Source organism: Drosophila eugracilis, unplaced genomic scaffold (genome assembly GCF_018153835.1).
Source record: "Drosophila eugracilis isolate 14026-0451.02 unplaced genomic scaffold, ASM1815383v1 contig_498, whole genome shotgun sequence".
Classification (NCBI taxonomy): Eukaryota; Metazoa; Arthropoda; class Insecta; order Diptera; family Drosophilidae; genus Drosophila; species Drosophila eugracilis.
The window spans coordinates 2016620-2039791 of NW_024573369.1; the positions used below are offsets into that span (position 1 = coordinate 2016620).

At 38.9% G+C, this 23172-nt stretch overlaps 3 protein-coding genes across 5 annotated transcripts in view; 1 reads left to right on the plus strand and 2 right to left on the minus strand.

The window, feature by feature from the left end:
- The window catches only part of LOC108118070 (neuroglian), a 37745-nt gene extending 20613 nt beyond the window's left edge, over nt 1–17132 (minus strand). Inside the window, exons 1-3 of one of the 2 annotated variants that reach the window (XM_017230611.2) lie at nt 17046–17132; nt 2486–2787; nt 1997–2126 (exon numbers count right to left, since the gene is read on the minus strand). In XM_017230611.2, the coding sequence (XP_017086100.1) occupies nt 1997–2126; nt 2486–2555 (200 nt within the window). In that variant the 5' untranslated portion in view covers nt 2556–2787; nt 17046–17132. The remainder of the gene's footprint in view (nt 1–1996; nt 2127–2485; nt 2788–17045) is intronic. The other variant, XM_017230613.2, reaches the window with a different exon arrangement.
- On the plus strand, nt 4395–8707 carry LOC108118072 (actin cytoskeleton-regulatory complex protein PAN1). The gene is made up of 3 exons (XM_017230614.2): nt 4395–4775; nt 4923–8210; nt 8271–8707. Exons 1-3 carry the CDS (start codon nt 4580–4582, stop codon nt 8327–8329), a joined length of 3543 nt encoding a protein of 1180 aa, XP_017086103.1. The 5' UTR covers nt 4395–4579; the 3' UTR covers nt 8330–8707.
- A 1891-nt stretch (nt 17133–19023) lies between the features above and the next one.
- The window catches only part of LOC108118074 (solute carrier family 41 member 1), a 29551-nt gene continuing 25402 nt past the window's right edge, over nt 19024–23172 (minus strand). For both annotated transcript variants that reach the window (XM_041819257.1, XM_017230616.2), the window contains 7 exons: nt 22200–22564; nt 20815–21139; nt 20601–20747; nt 20390–20537; nt 19655–19860; nt 19441–19589; nt 19024–19365 (listed from right to left, as the gene is read on the minus strand). In XM_041819257.1, the coding sequence (XP_041675191.1) occupies nt 19162–19365; nt 19441–19589; nt 19655–19860; nt 20390–20537; nt 20601–20747; nt 20815–21139; nt 22200–22564 (1544 nt within the window). In that variant the 3' untranslated portion in view covers nt 19024–19161. The remainder of the gene's footprint in view (nt 19366–19440; nt 19590–19654; nt 19861–20389; nt 20538–20600; nt 20748–20814; nt 21140–22199; nt 22565–23172) is intronic.

Below are 23172 nucleotides of genomic sequence, written 5' to 3' on the forward strand. Positions count from 1 at the left end.
AACCCATTAAGAAATTCTTGTTAAATTCTATGAAAATTTGGTTAAAAATTGTCCCGTACAATTACGTAATGCTTAGCCGGCTTAGTTGAGTTAATTTCTTCTTCTTTTTTTTCCTACAATTTTTGTTTCCATTTCGTTTTGGTTAAAATTCTCAACGTGCTTGTCCATCCGGTCAAACTGGTTTTTTGTGATATTACCGCTTTGCTTTTGATATTTCTTTTTTTTTATTTTTCTAACACTGTACCTAAACCACTTGCTATGTCCGACAGAGAGGGGGATAGTGCAAGGGAGCGAGAAGCCAATATAGAATGAGATGGAGAACGAGAGGGCCAAAAAGAAAAGCGCACACACATTTCCCACTATTAACCCATTTTAGTTTTTGTACGTGTAAAAATAAACAACACACAATTTTCTCATTCCTTTTGCTTCTTCTGCTTCGTCTCCCCGTCTTCTTCATATTATTATTCTTGCACATTTCTCACGTTCTGCATATGTGTGAGTATGGGCCTGGCATTCGGCCATCTGTTGCTATTCTGCCGACGCCAACTGCGCTGCTTCCGCACTGCTTGCACTTGTTGTTTTTGCCAATTTTCTGATTAGACTACAGTGAAAATGCACTATCAAGAAATCAGTCTTACAGAAAGTAGCAATTACTTAAGAAATGCAGAAAATGTATATAAATTAATAACCTTTTAAACTTGAAAATGTTTTTAAGGGCTATCATTTGATATACATATCTATATATCACTAAGCAATAGCTACTGTATCCAGTGCACTGTTTGCACTGCTTTAATGACACGCTTTCTGAAATTCCTTAAGCTTTAACAACCGCTGCTAGTAAATTAATGCATTATGCACTTAATTTGTCTAACAAATTATGTTCTTTTCATTTTAGTTTGTCGAAATGCAATGAAAATGTGGGGAGGAAAACTATATTTCTTGCATATTTCTTTTTCAAACACAAAAATACCATATTTCCCAGTCACTTTGGAATTCTTTCGATGGCATGCTGCTGCCGCCTGTGTTTCTGTCCATTTCTGTCCGTCCACACCCCCAACTCTTTGGCAATGAGGTCATACCATCACCATCACCATCACCATCATCATCATCATCATCATCAGCTCAGTGCCACTGTTTGCCCTCTGTCCACAAAATTTTTAACTTCAAATTCCGCATTTTTCAACCGAATGACTCAATCTCCCCCCCTTGCAACGCTCTACTTAAAACAAATATAGTGATTAAAAAATAAAACCTATATGTAAATCGAAAGAAGCGAAACGAAACGTGTTTAGGGAACAGGTTCAAATCGGTCTTCTGAAGCAGGTCTACGAAATTACTCAGGGTAACAAAAATATTACTCACTTCCTCAACGAAACTTGCATCATCACAGAAATAAAACAAGAAGCCAGCCAGGAAGGGGGTGGTGGCAAATAAAACTTCTAAAAACATTTTGAAATATATTTTTGGACAAGACGACAACGAAAATAGCTCAACAAAGAGACAAAGTCTTTTGTCTTAGTTTTTGTATTTGAAATATTAAATACTCTATAGGAATATGTTTTTGTAAAAGAATTCTTGACTAAATAATAATAAAATCCTTTTAAATAAGACCTTAGACCTAAGTTCCACTGTTTTTAGCAACGAAAACTATTTTTTAGGCCAAACTACATATATCAAGTTGCCTGAAAATGTGCTTCCTGCTGTTTCTCGAATGAATTAAAAATACTTGTGACGACGCGAAATATTTCGTAAAAAACAACCCGTCTAGAAGCAAGGCTAAAGTAAATAAACAAAAAAGAATACGATTTCTTCTATCTTCTTGTAGACGCGGCTGCTTAAATTTGATTTATGTGAATTAAAATAGAGGAGGGCTGAACTACATAGAATGTGTAGAGACATAAAAAAGAGATCGCATTCATTAACCATATAAAACTATTTCCACAATTTTCCAGAACTCTTTTGATTATATTTTCCTGATCTTTGGCTATAAACTTACTCTGGTTCAGGTTGTCCATCGGCTTCACACTCGATAATGAATGGATTGTCACTTTCCTTATTTTGCTGGGCTACTTTGAAGAGCAATTCTCCGGGAGCCGGTTGTTTGGTGATTCTTGGTGGGCGATTGTCTAAAGATATTACGAAAAGAGAAGACAAGGGGATAAGATCGATGAGCATTGGGTTCCAGTCTACTAATTGATCGCATAAATTGAAGATTTCCCCTCAAGAAACCGAGGATATTTTTAGCTTTTGACTAATTTTTCGGAACAAAATGGTTTGGGGAATACACTTAAGAACAGATTTGGGTTGGTTTTCAGGAAGATCTTAAAGGAAAATCTCAAGTGATCTATGCGGATCTGCATTTAAATTAGTTTCTTTTTGGTGTCTATTAGCGGACAAGTTTTGGGTATTTATAGAAATAAAAGCCCATGTGAGTTAAAAATGAATCTCAAAGTTATTTATTGATCAAAAAATGAAAATAACTTACGTTTGCTTGCTGCACAGCTCGTCACAAAAACCACTAATAACGCGGCCAGTATCGTTGACTGCCGCCACATTTTGGTCGTATGGCTCTCCGCTCGGCACCTCGACTGTATTTCGATTTTCTTTTTACTTGGATTTATTTTTGTTTTCTATTATTAATTAAGTTTGGAATGTGTAGGTGTGAGTGTGTATGCCTGCTGCTGTTGATTCTGTTTATATTCCTCGGTTGCCTCTTAAATATCAAACAATTTTCCCACTAATGAAAATTGCATGCGAGCCGAGCTTTTATTACTTTCTGCTGTTGCACTGCAAAAATAAGATTATGACAACGATGATAAGACTAGACTGGCTGGCTGGCTGTGTCTCTCTCTCTCTCCAGAACTTTACACTTTTCAATTGCAAAAATGGCGAAAATTGCGAAAATTTCAAAAGCAACGCAACGTAACGCGACGCGACGAGTGCGAGTGAGATGGTGTTAATGAAAAGTGGGCGCTTTCAGGTGGGTGGCTGGTAAAAGTTTATAGCACGTCTCTTGTCTGCAAAGAAAATGAGAAGAAGTAGAAGAAAAACAGTCGTGAGTAATGCGATTATTTAACTTGATTTCAAGGAGGGAAAAGTGTTCACTTAATGACTACCAGATGTCTTTATTCTTAGGAATTTCCCAAGTTGACTTACAAATATGGTATGGTTAAAGATATATAAACTTAAATTTTAGTTTTTGGGTAACCAAAATATAGATTTTTTTACATACATTTTAGGAGTATTCAAGATTAGGACCTGCTTTTTAAAAGATGATTCATGTTTTAAAGAAAAAAAACTTTCTGATAAGGATGCCCGTCCCATATAATAAGTATTAAGATTAAGAAAGGCTTCCACATTTTTATTACACAATTTTGGTTAAGATGGGAAACACATTACAAACAAAAACCCAAATTAAAGCAAACGACAAAAACATTTTTGGTAGAGATTAAAACTTTTAAGATAAATAATATAAAAAAAATATATACTTTGATTACTGTAATCAAAATTTAGTTTAAAGTTTTGCTTGTATTCTGAGCAAGTTAAGACCCCCAAAAATGCACAATTTTCCACCTGCTTAGGCAATTTAGCCACCACACAAACATTTTTGCCTTGACCAGCGCCCGACACCCCACAAATTCGATATCGAATTTGCTTTTTTGCCATTTCGAATCATTAACCGCACAAAGGCAAACAAGAAACTAGAATACAAAAACGACGAAAAAAAAAGGGGGAAAACAGCGGGGGAAAACAAACGCAGACGAAACGAGAATCGATTATTGTAAATTTATTACTTTTGCGACGATATTTGCCTTGGGACAATGAAAACAGTGAAAACAAACGCGGAGGAAGTGGCCAAGAGAACTGAGACAATTGGTAAATGAAATGCAACACCACGAGAACCAAAACCAGAACCATTCAATGAATCAATATATATATGTCTATATATATATTTCTATATACGAGTATATGTAGAGGGATAGTACGAGGTAACGTCATAGACCTGGTTAGAAAATGTGCCAGGGCAGTTAGCAGTTGGCAGAGGAAGCATAAAAACATGGAAAAACAACTCAGAACTAGATGGTACAGGTTGCTATATAAGAAATACCCCTTAGTTTTCAATTTGCATGTTCTTATATAAGCAAAAGATGAAGCTAGTTAAATGAACATCTCTTACTCCCAATATTAAAGTTAACTCCAAACATGACTTGGCTAACACTCTAGGTAGAAAGAGACATCTTAAAAAGATTTCAAATCCACAGAACCCTTTCTTCCATCCCCTGTAAAACTGTAATGCCTAAGACATACCCTTTACTTGTAGCCAAAACAAAGGGGTGGAAAAGCCCCTCCTCGTGTGTGCTAATTGAATTAGCGATTTTCCATTGACAGGTGCCAGTGCCGCAGCCGTAGTCCGTATTTTTCTGCGCTATTCTCCGCCGGAGCCTCTTCAAACTGGCTAAAATGCTGAACTGCAACGGACGTTCCAAGTTTTCAGTTTTCAGTTTCGGTTGCGGTTTTGGTCATTCCCAAGCCCATTACTGATCAAGTGGATAGTGGATATATCGTTGGCTCTGAGGCAATGAGCCACCACCAGCAGCAGCAGCAGCAGCAGTTCCATCATTACCATCATCACATCCATCAGGTTCAATCGGAATCGCAATTGGAGCAACGTAACTCCGATCTGGAGCACAATTCCAATAGGAATACGAATCGCATTGGTTCTTCGATGGATTTCAAAAACCTATGCCAGCGCATCGATGTGGACGGTTTGAAAGGTAAGTGGATGGAGATTTTCGGGGAACTACTTTGGAGTTGATATGGATTTTAAGGCCTACTCATCAAGGTCGTTTAGGAAAAATCAATAATGAAAACTGATGATCCTTGTTTTTAGTGCTCATTCCCTTAATTTGTTCCCCCCACAGCCAAATTGCCACAGCTTAAGCTGCCCAAATCGTTGCCCAAGTTGCGTGGTCGCAAGATTTTCCGCAGCTCCAAGAGCGGAGCAGACGGAGCAGCAGGGGGATCATCAAAAGATGGAGCAGGAGGAGGACAGCAACAACAAACCCATCTCCAGGTGGCAGCGCAATCGCAGCAGTTCATCAACAGGACGCCCCAGAGGATCTCCACAATCAGTTCACTGATGTACGAAGGCGAACAGGAGGAGATCCGGGCAAGTCTTGGAAGATCGCAGCCGGGAACGTACAGAAGTGCTGGTAGTCTTGATGATGATTACTATGCACCTGGCAGCGGGGAGAGAGCTTCGCGTCCAATTAGTCCCATTAAAATACCAGTTGGTGGGACAGATGATACTGGAAATTCCCGCACCACATTAACCCAACGATTGCAGAGGGGTTACAAGAGCCTGAGTGAACTGAGGATCAAGCACATCTTTGCCAAGCAGACGACAGTGCGAAAGGACAACATCGAGGTGGATCGCTATGTAGAGCAATATGAGCGGGAACTCAAATCGGAGAAGCGGGCTCGGGAACGCAGGGATCGTGAGATAGCCGAGAACTATGACATCAAGATCAAGACCTTGGCGGGTACTCGGCAAAATACCTTCGACGATGACGAAGTGGAGCACGAGCAGTTCGAGAAGGGCAAGATTAGCCATGAAACGGATGAGAGTGGCATGGAGGCCACACCACCATTACCTAGTCGTCGAAAGCCAGGTATAGCTGCCACCAGATTCGCCAAGGTTAGAAAGCCTCCCTTGGAGATGGAGGAGCAGCAGCAGCAAACAGGTGACGAGGATTCAAAGGAATCGCCACCAAGAAAGCAAACTCCACCACGTCCCAGTAGCTATAAGCAATTGCTCAACAAGTTGCCACATCTACCAAGTCTCCCGAGCCTTCCCCAGCTTACCAGGAGCAAAGAGGAGACTCCCAAAACGGAGGAAAATGCCGAGGCCAATAATCCCAGTTCCAAGTTGGGCATAAGGCAAAATATCAAGAGACTTCGAAAGTCCATCAAACGTCCAGCCAAGATTAAAACCAAGGTTACAGCTCCAGACTCGGATGAGGACGAAGACGTGACCGAGGGCGATAGACCTAAAGAGCCACCCGTCAAGAGCTCTTCTGCAAATCTCAGAGCTCGTCTCAGCCGTTTTGCATCCACAGAACAGCTTCAGCAGCGTTGGCGAAAGAGCTTCAAGGGTTCCAGGGAAACCAAAGATGGTGACCCGAAGCAGGGGGATAATGTAGAACCATCTTCTGGTGCTGCTGCATCTGGAATTCTGGGTGGTCTGCTTCTTGGCTCTCAACTAGAAAAGACCCTGACCAAACTCAACGAGAAGATGCACCAGATCAAGTTTTTTCAGCGGCACTCCAACAGCCAAAACTCGGCCTCGTCGCAGCAACCCAAACCCAATACCGTGGGTCACGAACCGGTCGAAATCGATGATGAAGAACTGGCGGCCACCTACCATCGCACCGACAGTCTCGAGAATGAAAACGGAAACGATGACAGTGGCGAGGACATATCCGCTGAGGAGGCATTTGGCCAGATCCAGCAAGAGGATCAGGATCAGGATCAGACGAAGAGCAGCAACTCATCCGTATCGGGAACTTCGACCACCCACGCTGCTCGCCAGATGGCGAAGCTGGCTGAGATACAGGCGGCGTCGAAGAGCGGAGCGGCTGCCTGGAGCAGTGAATCGCTGGAGGAGATCGCCGACGAGGACTACCCAAGGGTACTCATCCACCAAGAGCACTCCGATGCCTACGAATCCACGCTGATCATAGCGGTGGCCTCGAAAGGTGGTTCGGTATCTCCAGCTCTTCGAACTTCTGGCTATTCGCCTTGTCTTGGACTTAAAGCTTCTCCAGCAACTGGAATACGGACTTCTCCCTATCCCGAGATCAAAATCTCCTCATCTGGACCACAAAGCTTGTCCTATTCTCCCACTACTAGTTATCCTGACCAGACGACGACCAATAGATCTCCATCTCCGGAATTCAAAACACCTGCAGGTGGCATTAAAGTCTCACCATCTGAGGCCAGTGTTTGGTTGCCCAACGAACAGATCATAGCTGGCTTCAAGGAGCAGACATCCTGGCCAGCTCCAGCCTTGTACAAGCCTAAGAGCATTGATATATTCGAGGCCTCAGCCGGAGGATCAGCTGCCTTTGCCGATTTCGATGAAGCCCTGCGTAATGCCCCCGTTTTGAGGATCAGTGCTGGGAGTAGTATCGATACCAGTGGCGAGGAGGCGGATGACAGTAGTTCCCGGGTCACAAGGATTCGTGTGCAGAGTCCACAGATCGGAAATAGTAGAGAGAGTCTGATGGCTCAGGAGGAGGAAGACGAAGAGGAGGTAGAAGTTGATCGGGACTCGGAGGAGGACAGAGACCCCTCGGAGCGACCGCCATCGGAGTCGCCACCACCACCGCCACTTCCACAACGACGTCCGCCTCCGAAACGCCCAGCCACGCCTCCCATTTACGATGCAGTGCCACCACCGCTGCCAATTAGCAAACCTCCGCCACCACCACCGGCAGAAACTCCAACTCCATTTGTGACACCAGTTCCTGTTCCTGTTCCTGTACCCTCGCCAGTTCCCCTCAGCCGGGGAGGAATCCCCCAGAGAAGCGCCTCCATGTCGCGACCAGCCAAACCACTGGTCAAAACCAGTTCCCTGCGCCTCACATACAACGAACAAGTCCGACCCGGTGATGTGGGCAAGGTCAATAAGCTGATATCTCGTTTCGAGGGCGGAAGACCCCGGCTCTGTCCAAGGAGAATGCACAGCGAGGAGTTAGAGCGTTGTGGTCATGGGGATGAAGAGGAACCCGAGATGGAGCAAATCCTGGAACTGCAAATAACCGAAAAACGAGTCATCGCGGACTCGGTGACACCAACAAATCGAGCACCTGTGGTCATACCACAGATAACACTCAATAACAATAATGAACGACAATCGGATTCCGATCAGGATGAGATTGCCAAAAGTAGAAAAAAGCAATCCATGGATTTGGCTTTGGATCGTCAGAACTCGAATTGCAGCAGATCCGAATATGGTTCACCATTATCCTTCCCCAGCAGCCGGCGCAGTTCCACGCCCACGAATCTCAATGCCAATGCGAATCCAATACCAAGTCTCATTACCAATCCCAACCAGAATTCTGTCCAAAGCCTGCAGCAACAACGACGTAGCCGACGATCCATGACCCGCGACGATGACAATTTCTATAGCTTCGATAGCGACGAAGGTGAGTTGTTAAATCATATCTATAAATAATTTTTAAAATATTATTTAAATATTCTTTTAGAGAACAGCTACTACTCTATAAGTCCCTCGGGCAGCAGTCGCTATGTGGTGGAGATCTGAGCGAAAGTAAAGGACTATATATGTATATAGGTTAAGGCCCCTTAATATTTGAGCCACACAAATTGAACAAAAATCGTAAAATATTAATTCAGAATTAATCAAAAGTAGTATCAGTAGCCGAAATATTTTTTAATTGCCCAAAAATTGAAATTTAAAGAGAAGTTATCAAGATGTCTGCTTTACCAGCAAAACTTTAATATTTTTTTTTTCTCTAGCTTAAGCTTTTATTTAACAAAAGCAAGTACAAGTTGTATAACTTTAAAGAAAATACAAAAATAAACAAGCGATATAAATATCGTATATATTAAACAAGCAAATATTTAAGCTCCTTATCGAAATTTAAAAGTTAATTCATTTAGAAGAACTTTTCGGTAGATAAAATGCATCACGAGTTCTTTTTAGGGTTGGAGGAAGTTGATTAATCGGGGAGTGGTAGGCTGATATAGGTGCCAGCTGACACTCGTACTTACCACCCTATATATATAGACTATATATATATATATATGTATATAGAGTGGTGGTTGCAAGGATCCCGAAAACCTGAAATTACTTCCCCTATCGCTGTCGGCGTCTGACTCGAATCGCTGACTGAGCGCATTTTAATTGATAATTTATGCTAATTAATTAATTTGGTAAATTCTCCTGCAGCGAGAAATGCATCCAAGGGTGGAAATGGTTGCAGACATGTATTATTTTAGTTTTTAGTAGCCAACATATGGCGGCTATAAGGATAATGTCGACTTCTTTTTTGATAACCGTGAACGGCCAAAGATCATGCTGAAACGTACAACATCTGTTGGTTCTCGAAAACTTTCTAAGGGTTTGGTATTTATTTTATAACTATTAACTATGTTTAATATTTAATTGCAAAAAATTAAATCCCTTCGAATTTAAATTGTAAAAATCCCAAACAGATCTTCTAAAGTTTTCCCAAAAGTTTTCCTTTCCAGCAATTTCATGTTTCGTTTGCTCTTTTGACTTGGACTTTTTGTGGCCTTGGCCCTTTGATTCGACTGCAATGCAGTGCCATACACATATGCCCCCCTCACATGGCCCCCATTTCTTAGCAACCGATTTTTCCTTTCATTTTCACAGCTTAGTCACTTTCCGGGGGCTGATTCATTAGGCGGCTTAGAAAGCTCTTCCTCTCGACTTTTCCGCTTTTATTCCCCATTGCCGGGGCTCATCATCAGCAGAGTGGGGAAAAAGGAAAAGTGAACGATTGAATGACTCTTGTGGGGTCATTTTGGGTCTTTAATCAGAGCAAATTAATAAGCACACATGGCACCATAGCACATAGCATCCACCCCTGCCCCTCATTTTGATTAATTAAACTTTGCTTGTGGTGACTAATTTCCCTCGCTGGTGGAAAATTCATTTCTTTTTTTTATTTGCGGCGGCCTATAGTACTCTAATAGTAAATTTCTCGCCCTCATGCCATCGCATTAAATGCCAATAAATTCTATAAATTAAGAATGGTATTGCTACCAGCATTATCCGAGTATTTCTCATTTAAGAACTGTTGACTTTTCGGTGGACAATTAAGTGTGGAAAGTGTGGAAATTCTCCAGGGGCAGAGGCAGCGACAGAAGCAGACTGGCCCATAAGTAAATAAGTGCAAAATTGCTGACGTTTAGGTAGCCGACAAAACAGGAATCTCAAATATAAAAGGACAATTTCATATCCGAAAACCCAAACTGATATATACATATATATATATATATACATTTGTATTTTCCACCCTTCGGAAAAACAGCTGCAAGCACAGTTATTTGACACGCGACCAAACACAACACCAATATGCAGCCATCCAAAAGTATCTACAAAGTTGCAAGGATACGGATACACACGCTGTTAACCCCTGATGTGATCCAAAATCCGAATCCGAATCCGAATCCGAAGCCACCCCAATCAATGTGAATGAAATGAATTCCGCTTCTCTTTTGTTGGTTTTCTTTTTGGTTTTTATTTTTGTGTGTGGTCAGCATGGGAAATGGAGGGAGTGAATGAACGACAGACTGATGGCTGACCAAATGTTATCTCATTTATCTATCAATAAAGTTCAGATATTAAATGCTTTAAAACAAGAGTTTAAGTTTAGTAGAGTATCGATGGGATTATTTTTAACGTTACTATAAAGTAAATTATAAAATATATACCCCTTAAAGCTGAAAATTAATTAATCTTGTTATAAAACTATCGAAAAATCCTTAAAAGCCACTCAGCTACATGAAACAACGCAAAAAATAAAACTGTTAACCAACTTTATCAATTAATTAAACCACTTTTTAACCCACTAAAAAGTATAAACTTTTCCACAATCAATCAATCAAACAAATTCCCCCCCTTTCCTCTCACACGGCGGAAAAGTGTGCCTGTGTGTGCGGAAAATTCAAAGGAAGTGAGGCAAAGCTGGCGCAAAACTTTGAAACCAAAAGGCTGACGGAGTGAAAATATATAAAAAAAAAAAAAAAAAAGAGGGGCAGCCGGCACAGCACATTTTCCACTGGGAGTTGCTGTCAGGTTTCCGGACCACAGACGAGAGAAGTTCAATGCTCCTCCGGTGGCGGTGGCAACAACTTCACTCCATTCGCCGCGGCAACATAATGCAATTTATGAAACGGGAGCCCGCCGCCGACTCAACACAACTTGCCCCACCATTTCCACAATTTAACCACATTTAAAGCGGGCCAACTAACGCACTAAACGGAAGTTTTTAGGCCCGCATTCAGCTGTTGGGTTAAGCTAAGAAAAAAAAGGAGTTGCAGTTGAAGAATATCTTGAAGAAAATGTGTTAAATCCTTGCATATATTCATCAAACTAATGGATTTCCAAGGTATTCCCCAAGGTCAAGGAAAAGCGAAGGAAGGATGAGAAACAGTAAGCTAAGGCACTCGCAAGATGTGCAATCTTCATTTAGATATAAAGATACTTTTATAGCTACATTTCGAACGTTAACAAATATGAACCTTAGTAAAAGAAGAACTGATCGTTAAAAAGTCATATCAATTATTAGAAAAACTTTTCTATTTATTTAAAAACTAAGCCTAGAATGTGGGTCACCAAAAAGTAACCTCCCATCTATCACAGTTATTTACTTTTAAGAAAATCTTACACGTTAGCAGTTAGCCAGCCACGCCTTAACTATTATTAAATAACTTTGCAAACATCAATTGTACAACTCAATTTCCCACCAAAACCGAAGAATGAAAACGAAAAAAAAGAGAGACGAAAAGAGAGGCTCAAACAAACAAATGGGGAAAAAAAACGCGGAAAGCTTGTCAGACACATTTTTTCTCACTGGGTGTGTCCGATAATATATAATACTATATACCTACATACCTGACAAAAATATATATAAGCTTGAATTGGCTTTGAGTCACCAACCATTTGGCTCTGGGAAAAAAGCTCCCTAAACCGACAAAGCTTTATTTGTTATTTAGTTTTTGAGTCAGGAAAGCAAATAAAATGACAACATCGATCAGATAAAATGCCGGCAGTAAGGATTAAAACTCGATCGGACCTGGAGATCTCAATAAAAAAATATACAAACAAAATAAAGATAATAACCGCTTTTATTGTGCTGACTTTTTAAGTGCAGCTCGTTGATTGATCAATCAAATGGAAGGCAGCGACTGGCAAAGAGTTCAATAATCTGTAATCATTCGATAATTTTATTCGCTTATTGCAAATACAGTAAAGCTGAAAGTAGTTAACCTATTTAAAAATAGTTAATAGTTAGTTAATAATAGCTAATAGAAAGGGAATTAAGATGCCTCTCCAATCGATAGCTAATTAGCTAATAAGCTAATGTGATTATATAAAAAACTATTTAAATTTATTACAAAGAATATCTTGAAGATCGTTTCAAATTTGTAGCCTAACAAACTATTCATTTTTCTCAGTTTAATTAACCAAAAGCCATGCCCCTTTTTCTATGCTTGCACACATTTAACCCAAATGACAAGAGGCCCAAGTAGCCCCATTGGGCAAAATAGGGAAAAAGGAAAATGGGGGAAAAGAAGTTGGAGGTGACTGCACAAGAACTAAAACATAGCGAAAAGCTAATGCAAATTGCAGTCGCCACTCCTGTCTGTCGGTCGGTCGGTCGGTTGGTCTGTCTCCGTTTCTTCTTTTTTTTTTTCGTCTGTATGCAACTGTGCCACATGGGGTTTTTCTCTGCCGTCTTTTCCCCGCTTTCCACCCGATTTCCCAACCCGAAAACACTTAAAAGTGCAATGCACTTTCGCAGCCGGCAGAGCAACGGTACTGGCACCTAGAGCAGCCGCAAAAACGGATGATAAAACAAGCGAAACTAACAAATGCACTTTGCGAAAAATATAACAAAAACTATCTTTATACATTGCTTCCTTATATATCCCCCTTTTAACTTTCAAAGTAAATAAATATTAACATGAAAGAGATTTCTATAGATCAGTTTAGCTGAAAAATCAAATGTAAAAATATCAAAAATATTTGTTTAATCGTAAAAAGTTTGTATATTTTTTCTCAGTTTGTAGCAAAAGCAAGGCAAGGCAAAAAAAAAAAGATAAATAAAAGTAAAACAACAGACATCTAAGCGTGATAACCGCGAAAACCGCGAACCGGCATCGAGTCCCCTTAACCCTTAAGAACAGCACAACATACCTCAAACGCCTTAACCCTTATATTTGCAAACAGAGTGTAGAAACAAAAGAACATGTGCATTTTTGGTGATTAATCAAATCTCAAAGGAAGTTGAGAGTATAAATAAGAATTTAAACAAAACAAAGTACAAGGGTATATAGATAGGGATTTCACAGCAATAAGATACATTTATATATCATAATAACTATAGTTACAAACTAAAATAAACTAAGTAACTATTCGTTATCAAAAATATTAAAAATATGTTATTAAAACAAGACCAAAAAAAGCTCCTTTCAAAAATGTTTATCATAAAAGAGTAGAAACTACATTAGCATTGAGTTGTGGTTACAAATTTTGTAGAAAAAAATCTAATCTCTTTCCCTCATAGATGGGACTTATAAACATTTAAGCTGTTTTGATTAACAAATCGTGGATTATTTATCCGCAGATTTAGCACCACATCGAGGTAAATCGGAGAGGAAATGGAGTGCTGTTCCCCTGAACGAGAAGAGTGAGTGGAAACGAGTCAAGAAGCGGGCCAAATTGAAGGCAATGAATGATGACATCAGCACTGTGTGTGTTTTTGTGTGTATTTTGTTTGTTTGTGGAGTAGCAGAAAAAAAAAACAGAGTTTCCTGGCTTTTACTATTGATTTTTGGTTTGCAAAAAAAAAGCACAGAAAGGATTTTTTTTTTTCGGCCTGCGGTTTGTGACATGCGACATGCAACATCAAAAATGACATCATAAAAGGATTTTTTCGTGGACAACGAAATTGGATTAAAAACTGGTCGAAGAAAGAAACAGAAAGAGAGACAGAGAGAGAGAGAGAAGTAAGTTAAAGAGCGACAACGCCGAATGAAAATGACGCAATCGCCAGCTGTTCAAGAGATGAAAGACTAAAAATGAGATCCGAGAAGTCCACATGGTAAAGCTCTGAAAAAGATACAGATCGGGGCGATGATATCAATATATAACCGACACACCAACACACACCCACTGTATCTTTTGCTTTTCGAAAGCATAAATTTATGGATATATATGTATATGTTTGTATTTGTATATATATTTATCCACTTGGAACGCGTACATTTTCCTTTTGTATTTGCTTATTCCATCTCCGAAAATTCCCCCAAACTTTTCGAGGCGTTCCATTTTAATTATAACAAATGCCCGGCAATTGCAGGCCGAAAATGAAAATATCAACATAAATCTCTCGTAAAATTGCGCGGTATGGGAGAGGTCGTATAATAATATCGATGATATCATATATATATATATTCTCATATAACGTACATATAGTCAGTAGCCGTCAGAAGAGACAGAACCAATAAAGAACGACAATGTGTGAATCAAAAATTGATCGACTCTATGTGTGATAACACGAAAATTACAAAAGCCACTGGATAATTGATTGGAAATGAAAATAAAGTTCCCTCGTTGCGTTCAAGAACAATTCAATAACGAGGGAAATCACCCAAGATCAGTGTCAATCATAGAAAATAAAATATATTCAAGGTTTTAGAGTCTAGATATGAAAAATACTTCAAAGAACCTATATAGAATGTAAAATGTGATATATTTCTGTAATATTTGGGGACTAAAAATGAACATTGGATAGCAAAACAGGAACAAATAAATGGCTATGATTACCTATCGATAAGTTTTTTCAATTTCTCTGGAAATTCCAAACCCTTTCTGTTATCGTAGATAAATTTGCAAATTTATTTCCCCGCACAGAGCGATAGAGAGCGGAAAATCTTTAGAGAATTGACAATAACAAATAGTCGAAGCATGACCAAAAACAAAAAAATAACGATGCTTTGTATATACTCAAGTGGCCCTGAGTGTGATTCTCCATTTCAGTACCTCCTCAATTAATGAACTGCTTTTTTTTTAGAGGTTATCCTCCATTGATAAAGATACGACATTAGGTTTTTCTAATTCAAAAATATATTAAATAAAAAATATAAGAGTTCTACCAAATGAATAAAAAACATATACATGGAATGCTTGCGGTTAAAGGCTACTATAAATTAGCATGCAAAATATATATATAATTTGCGATTGCATATCAGCAACTAGCCTTCGAATTAGACTAACTTTATTTTTAAATTACTTTTGTGTCTGTTCTTTTTTGCTTCTTTCTGTTCACTGTGTTAGATTTTTTTATATCTTAATAATTTTGAAAAATTAAAATATCTTCAGCCTGAAATCCCCATTTAAATGGCCAACAAGGGCATTCAATAACCAACTGTCGGGCTTATTTTATATGCTGCTTCAGTTGGCGTAGTTTCTTTTATTCCTTTATTTATTTATTATTATTATTCTGCTTTTTTGGGTCGATTCGGGGCAGGGGCACTGCTGTCGACGACGTTGCTGGGGCGGAACGAACTACCATATATATTCACTATTCACAACGATGACGTCGTCGCGATGACCGCATGGTCAAAAACAACACCAACAAAAATAGCGGCCAGAAGCTGAAACAACACATCTACAACCGAAAACTTGCTCAATTTAAATAAATATATTTAAGCTACAGTTTCGAGCTTTTTGCATTTGTAATATTAACTTTCGAACTAAATATATTTCTCTAAAATAAAATGAAATATTTTGTTAGTTCTAAAACAAAAAATATAAAGACTCAAAACTAGCTTTAAATAGGATTTTATGAATCAAAAATATTTTTAGCTCTTAAAAGCTAGATTTGAAATTCAAATACTTCAATTGGAAAACTCGTTATAACCGTTTTCCAGATGTCTGATCGATAGAATTTAGAGAGAAATCGTTTGGAATATAGAAAATACGTGTGAAAATACAAGAAGAGCGCCAAAGAGACGGCGAACAAGGGAGAGGGAATATGAAAAAAGAGCTCAAAGTGATCTCTTGAAGCTGCCCCACCTTACACACACACACACACACATACATCACATATACAAAGTCACACGCATACATGTAGCCGTAATTCGCGCTCATTGTCTGCGCTCTTCTTCTTCAACATCATCATCATCTTTTCTAGCTGCTAGAAAACCTGTTTTAAAGCCACTAAAAAGTAAAAATAAAAACGCAGTCTCTGTGACTTAAGATTATGCCCTTGGACGAAAACTTAAAAACATAATGCTCACCTTTATGTTATAGTAGCCAGTTAGCAACAACAACAACAGACAATAAGTCAGGATTCTGCCAAAAAAGCGCTCAAGAACCAAAAACCAAAACCAACAAGACCAAAAACCCAAAACTCAGGTAAAAGAGAGATGGCAAAGAGAGAGAGATAAAGAGCGAAAGAGACACTCAAAACTCGATTACGAAGTTTTGGCTTCGTGGTAAATACATACATACATACATACATACATACAACTACAATAAAAACAACACACAGCTTTAATTTTGGAGTTGTTGAGCGCTTTTTTGCTTTTTGGTTATTGTACAGTTAATATCGCCTATTGTTATTGTTGTTTTGGCTTTTGGCGTCCTCCCGAAATTCTCTCCTTCTCCTTTTTTGTTGTCATCGTGTGCTTCGCAAGTTTTGCATTTTAATTGCATTCGCCATTCATTTGAATGTTAAAAAAAAAAAAATAACTGTTTAACTTTTTGGGTGCGGCACAGTGTGCAATAAAAAACAATACAAAAAAATGGTAGAAACAAATTTGTTATGGTTTTTATTTCTTTTTTTGTTGGCAATTTATGTCCGTGTGCCAGCTGCCAATTTTAAACAATTCCCAGACAAGCACACCCGCACACTAACACACACACGAACGCACACTATAAAAAAAATAACGGGAGAGCCAAAAACTAATTCATATATATATATATGTTATGCGAAGTAAATAAGACAATTTTCTACACGGCGTCAGTTTTTCGTTTTTTTCTTTTTGTCTTTTTTACTACTTTATTTTCAATTCCCGGCGCTCACTAACACCGGCGCACACATACACTCGCAACACACAAAAGAACGCGCGAATTGTCAGAATGGAATAATATTAAATGCTTAGATATCCAAATAACGATATATATTCGGTCGAAATCCGAATATGTACCGCGGTATTTTGGCGTGGTTTATAAAATGAACTCGTTTAGATGGACGTACACAACCAGCAGCGCGAATATGTACTTTTCGAATGCAATGGCATAGAGGAACAACCAGGCAAAGACTACTTGCCGAAGCAGGTTCGAAGCCAGGTTCACCACATCCAACATGTGCGAGGAAACGGCAACTGTGGTGAGATTTCTAGCGTACAGTATCAGTACTGTGCGAGTGAGTGGTGCAGAAGTATTAAATTTCCGATTACTCACCACGGTCGCCGATAACACAAGAGACAGTGTTACCACAAGGCAAAACTGAATTTTCAATACAATATTTATGGCTATACTAGTCTATGGTCACACCGAGAGGTTAAAAACGGTTAAATTAATCGAAATTGTAAATCCATATTGTTGTTATTTGTTTAGTTAGTACAAAATATTAGGAATTAGGAGACTCGAAATTTTGCACTTTTCATAAGGGGTAACATCATTAAAGTTTGCGAAAAATTACAAATTTTTTTACCTTTTAAACTGTAAATGCAGATCTCTTAAGAAATTAAATACAAGCTCTACGAGGTAATTCATTTCATATTTTGGCCATTATTGGCTAAGTTATTAGCAAAACATTGTTGAATATAATACGAAAACGCCGCCAAGAGAATACTTGAACCACTGTGTTATCAATGACACGAACCGCTTAACTAAAAATAAATCGGTATTTTAGGTGACTTTTAGAAATCAACGGAGACTTACTTTAATAACACTCAGACATTTTAAAGAATACTTATTTCGAAGTATTTTTTTAAATAATTAGTTAATAGTAAAATTCCGTTGAATTCTTCGACGATTGCCAATCTTAAAATGTAATTAAATGTATGTTAACACGCCACCTGTCGGCCTTTTCTATGCTTTTACACAAAACTTACATTTTTATTACCAAAAAGTTTTAAATTATAAAAATATGAATTGGAAGAAATGGGTTAATGAAAATGCCTATCAATGGAAATTGTATCATAATGAACAAATATTTTGGTTTTGCTTTTGTTTATTCCAACATATTTATTTAATTGGTATTATTGTTTCAAGTATTACACAATATTGATGCCTTTTCTCTTACGTTTTCAATTAATTTATAATTATTATTATAATTATTATAACTAAATATCGATCACATTTCCTTTCAGAACGTCTCTCATTCTCATCGTTTTAATCCCTGTTCACTTTTTGTTGCAGAACCTGCAAAAACTCCTGCAATTCACTTCCCATCGTCCTAACTAATTTGCAATAATAAATATCGTTTTTCCTTTCGCGCATTAATTATTGCTTTTCTTTTTCATCGCTCGGGGTCTGCGGGGAAATGGAAAAGGGACAATGAGATAATTAAAATTAAAACTAAAAAATTTAAAAAAAAAAAAAACAAACAAACATACACAAAATCGAAAGCGAGACTTGCAAAAATCAAATCTGCGCTAATACTACATAATTGGTTGATATATAAGTGTAAATTAAGGATTTAATTAGGTTCTAGCTTACGACTACAACTTGCAATTATTATTTGGCTGATTAAGGTTAACCAGAGGGAAAGAATCAAGAACCAAAGCGGGAGGAAACAATTTGCGTTGCGTAAATGTTCATTTAGTTATTCTTCGTCTTCTTTCCTTTTCTCCCTATACAATGTATATATTTCTTTAAATGTGTATAATATTGTCCTAAAAGCCTTAAAAAATATGACGCAGCAGGCCTGCAAATCTACATATGCCTATATATATATCTATATATATAGCATGTACATTTATATATATATCATAATCGCACACATAATTTCTTGATAGAGCAAAAGGAACACAAGCAAAAGCCATGTGAAGAAGGACACAAATGTAAAATGATATATCATCTCTCTCTCTTAATATCTCTCGCCTCGACCATTCGACATGCATCATTAGAAATTAGTTAGTTTTTATATTGGTTTCCGTTTCCGATTCCGTTTGGTGTTGGGAGGTTTTTTCTTAGGGGGGGTTTTTAGGGTGGCTGGAGGCTATACGTACAATTTCTATGTTTTCTATATATTTGTTTTAGGTACATAACAGTTCTTTATATTGTGTGTTGGTGTTTTGTGGTGTGTGGGCTGCCTTGTTTATCGTTCTACGTTTTAATCCGTATTCCCTATCTCCTTAGCTACTCTAGTTAGGTGCGTTGAGTGTCTGCATTCCGGAACCATATTGCATGCCCACCGACATGGTAAATAGCCACGCCACAGCCAGCAGACTGCTGCCCAGCAGATCGCCCAAGGCCGTCAGGTAGGGTATGGCCGAGTTATCCGGATCGATCTTCCATTTCCACATCGCGTGCACAATAATGTGGGCAATATACAGCAGCAGCATCACCTAAAACGATCACAAGATATTAGTAATTAATAATATTTATTATAATTTTCGGAAATAATTCAACTCCAAACTCACCTGCACTAAACTGGCTGTTAGATAGGAAAGTACAAACACCCAGGTGACCGTTGAGGTGCTATAGTTTATATAGTCAGCAGCGAAGATGAACAGAACATTGCCGGGAATGGACATGGCAATAAGTATCCTCGCTGTCTTCGCATAGGGAACTGTTAACCAAACAAAAAGTACAAATTAAAATCAAGTTAATAATTCAAATTTGTTTAAGAATTACCTCCTTTGAAGAGCGCCCGCCAGGGCCACTCGAAGATCTGAGTGTGCGGTGGTATAATCCCGATAATTGAGCTCTGGTGCAGCATTGTGGATATCTTGCTGGCCTGCACCGATACCAGATTGCCGCCAATACCGTTGATGATCGGTTGAAATACAACGAACCCATTAAACACCTCGACAGCGGCATCCAAGACAAGGCCACCCAGACTGCAATAAGTTCAGAGGTTGATTAATAATCAGTTTGGTAAGCAAATTAATCTTAGATCTATTTAGAATCTGTTGATGCATTTCTAAACACATTCACTCATTTGATTCCGAATCGAATGTTTGTCTTAATTGAAGTTTGTTTGTCTCTTTAAATTCTATTTGTCGCTAAATCCCTAAGTCATGGCAAATAATTAAGCCCGGGAATTTAAATCCTATTGCTGATTCTAATTATAAACGCGCTTGACCCCCGGCCAAACACGAGTCAGGGACATCCGTGCGAATGTTTTCCATGGTCTTTAAGCTCTTAGCTACTTATCCCCTCGGAATTATATAAATAGCGTTTAGATAGAATCTGACATGGCTGGACATGATTTGGCAGTAAATTGAAAGCGTTGATATATCTATATATAGGGGGCAACTTGACGATTTTTTTCCTGCTTATCATGGCCCCAATTTTTGTCGACTCGAGGGTCCATCATTCAGCAGTCAATCCGATCGAGAAACAGATTTCAGAGTGCGCAGTACGTACCCACTTATACAGAGGGCTGAGAGGACGGGTACCCATCCGCTCTTTAGCACCGGTCGCGTGTACTCGTTCCTCAGCACGATCATCACCCACATGGGCAAGAGCACTAGGTAGCAAGTGACCACGATGAATGTGATCCACAGGTGCGTTTCTGTTTGGATGAAACATAATTATTATATGAAAAACATTAAAAATAAACACACACAGAACTTACTGATATGATCGTAGAGCAGCGAGGCTATAAAGGACAGTAAACTGATCGACACTACATCACCGATGGAGGCGGCTAGCGGCGTGGCCAAGTTATCCGGATTGAGGCGATACTTCTGCGAGAACAGGATTACAGCCACCAAAACAAAGTCTGCCAAAAAGAACGGGGAGTCGTTAATGCGATTTTTATATAATTGGAAGAGTTATAGAGATCTTACCCAGCACAAAGCACGAGGAGGTGGCCGTGAACATCGCCGAAGCAGTTAGCAGCATCATGTTCTCGAAATAGAACTCCCCAGTCATCGCTGCACCAACGCTTACCGCAAACATGGCCACCAGAAAGGAGGCCACCGTCGCCTGGACCTGCACCAGTGCTATATTCCCCACTATCATTCGTATCACGCCCTGTCGACTGGTCATGTTGCCCAGATTTACTTGCGTGGATAACCGCGAAGCCAGGCACATGTCCAGGTTGCCCTTCAAGCCCAATAGCGCCGGCACCAGGATGAACAGCTCACTCACATTCTTGAAAACATACCATTTCTAAGGGGGAATAAGGTTTAATAAGATTTAATATATTTTAAGATTATAACAATCTACCTATTATCTAACTAAGCTACAGCTTTTGGCTAACTATTGTTAACAAATTAGTGTTTTGCTAATGATTTTATTCATTTTTTTTTGCTGCATATACATCCTCTTGGCCAGAGTGCATTGAATATATATATGACAGCTTTTATAGCCCATCATAAATCCCCTCCTTAATCCCCACAAACCCTCCTGATTTATCCAATATTTTCCATTCATTTCGGGCATTGGCCGCCTGTAACTGGCTGGGGCTCCAGTTTGGCCCAGAACTTTTACCATCAATTAGCACGCAAATTAAACATTTACTATCTAGCTAACACATATGTACGGCCATAAATAACGAAAATTGTGCCAATTCACCGAGTACACAAATCGGGAATAAAGGTTTAAATATAGCATTTGCTCTGTCTGGTTGTTTGTTTTGATTGAGTGGCTCTTAAGATCTCTTGAAACTCAAACAGATTTCGATTATGAAAGTGCTATTAATAATTTCTAACTTTATCACCTGCTATTGCCCAGGATTATTTATGAAGCTAAGCCATTGAGCTTATCTCTATAATTGTAATAATTTATTCAACGAGTCTTATCACAAAGTGACATATGTTTACAAAAAAGCTAAGAGCGTCATAGTGCTTAATAATAAATTGTATCTATTAGGAATTATATTTATTGCGAAAATGTTTTCAGTTAACCTAGAAATGGGTTTATTATTTAGCCGCTTGGAATTTTCCCACACCAACAGCAAAACAGAAAACAAAAAAGAGCCTGCAATTAACTATTTTATTTAGTTAGTGCCTGACTTAGTGCAAATCTTATTGTTAATAATAGGCCATCTAACTGAGCTCCGGCAATTACAAATTTTTACAATATAATTTGCTGTAATTTACGCTGTCGTTCCTATTTGATTTTGGTTAGACTCATTGCACCTCTACAAAGTCAATGGAAATTAGATAAAACCCCCCTCAAATATTCTAATAGATAGTGGAAAATGTTGAAAATGTTTTCTTTAACTCACCTCAACGCGTCCCAGCACAATGCCAGCTCCGATGGTGCCAATGCCGGCAAGGAAGAACGGTATGGAAACCTGCAGCAGGATTGTCGTCCATTTCTCCTGTTTGATTCCTGGTCTATTGAGCGCCAACTTCTCCTCGGAACTGCCATTGATACCGGCAATGCTGGAGGCATCAGCTGCCACCAGGGCACCTGAACCGATACCACCATTGCCACTACCGCCTCCACCTGCGCCTCCACCACCGCCAGCGCCGCCGCCGCTCGCCGCTCCAGGATCCGGTTCGGAGGATGCTATGGACGTCGTGATGATTGAGCTTAGTGAACCGGTTGTCGAATGTGGTAGGCCCGACAATTTCTCATTGTCGGGATCTGGTTAATTTTTTGGTTTTTTGTTTTTTTTTTGTGGGGTAAAAAGAAACGAAAGAAATGGGTTGCAAGATGCGGGTTAGTTTTGTTTAATTTGCTTTGGGGAAGGGGGATCAAGGCAAAGATCAAGTGTTCCAAGTGGCTAGCCAGATTAGGTGCTCGGGTCTCTCTCTCATACATGGGTAGGTACGGTACTATATCTAAGTATTACATTATATACATGCATTATAGTCTAAATTGCTGGAGTGTGCGTGTGGGGCATGCATCTAAATTTAGCAGCATTATGCAATTAGCAAGGCAATTAATTAACATCGCTATAAATTATACATCTACATATACATATACACTCATGGACAAAATAATAGGTGTGAATTTTTTTTTTTGAGGATATCGATTTTAATTGATATAAACATAACATATTATGGGAAAACTATACTTTTTTATTATGGTTACACTGTTACGATCAATTTTTGGTGAATTCCCGGGAGTCAGAAGCTTTCTGAAGAAAATTGGGGATATTTTATTGCTCAGACTGCAAATTCGCCTGGACAATAAAATAGGTGTGTCGAGCAAAACTTTAATCTAAAGCTAATTAGGATAATTGTTTGGTT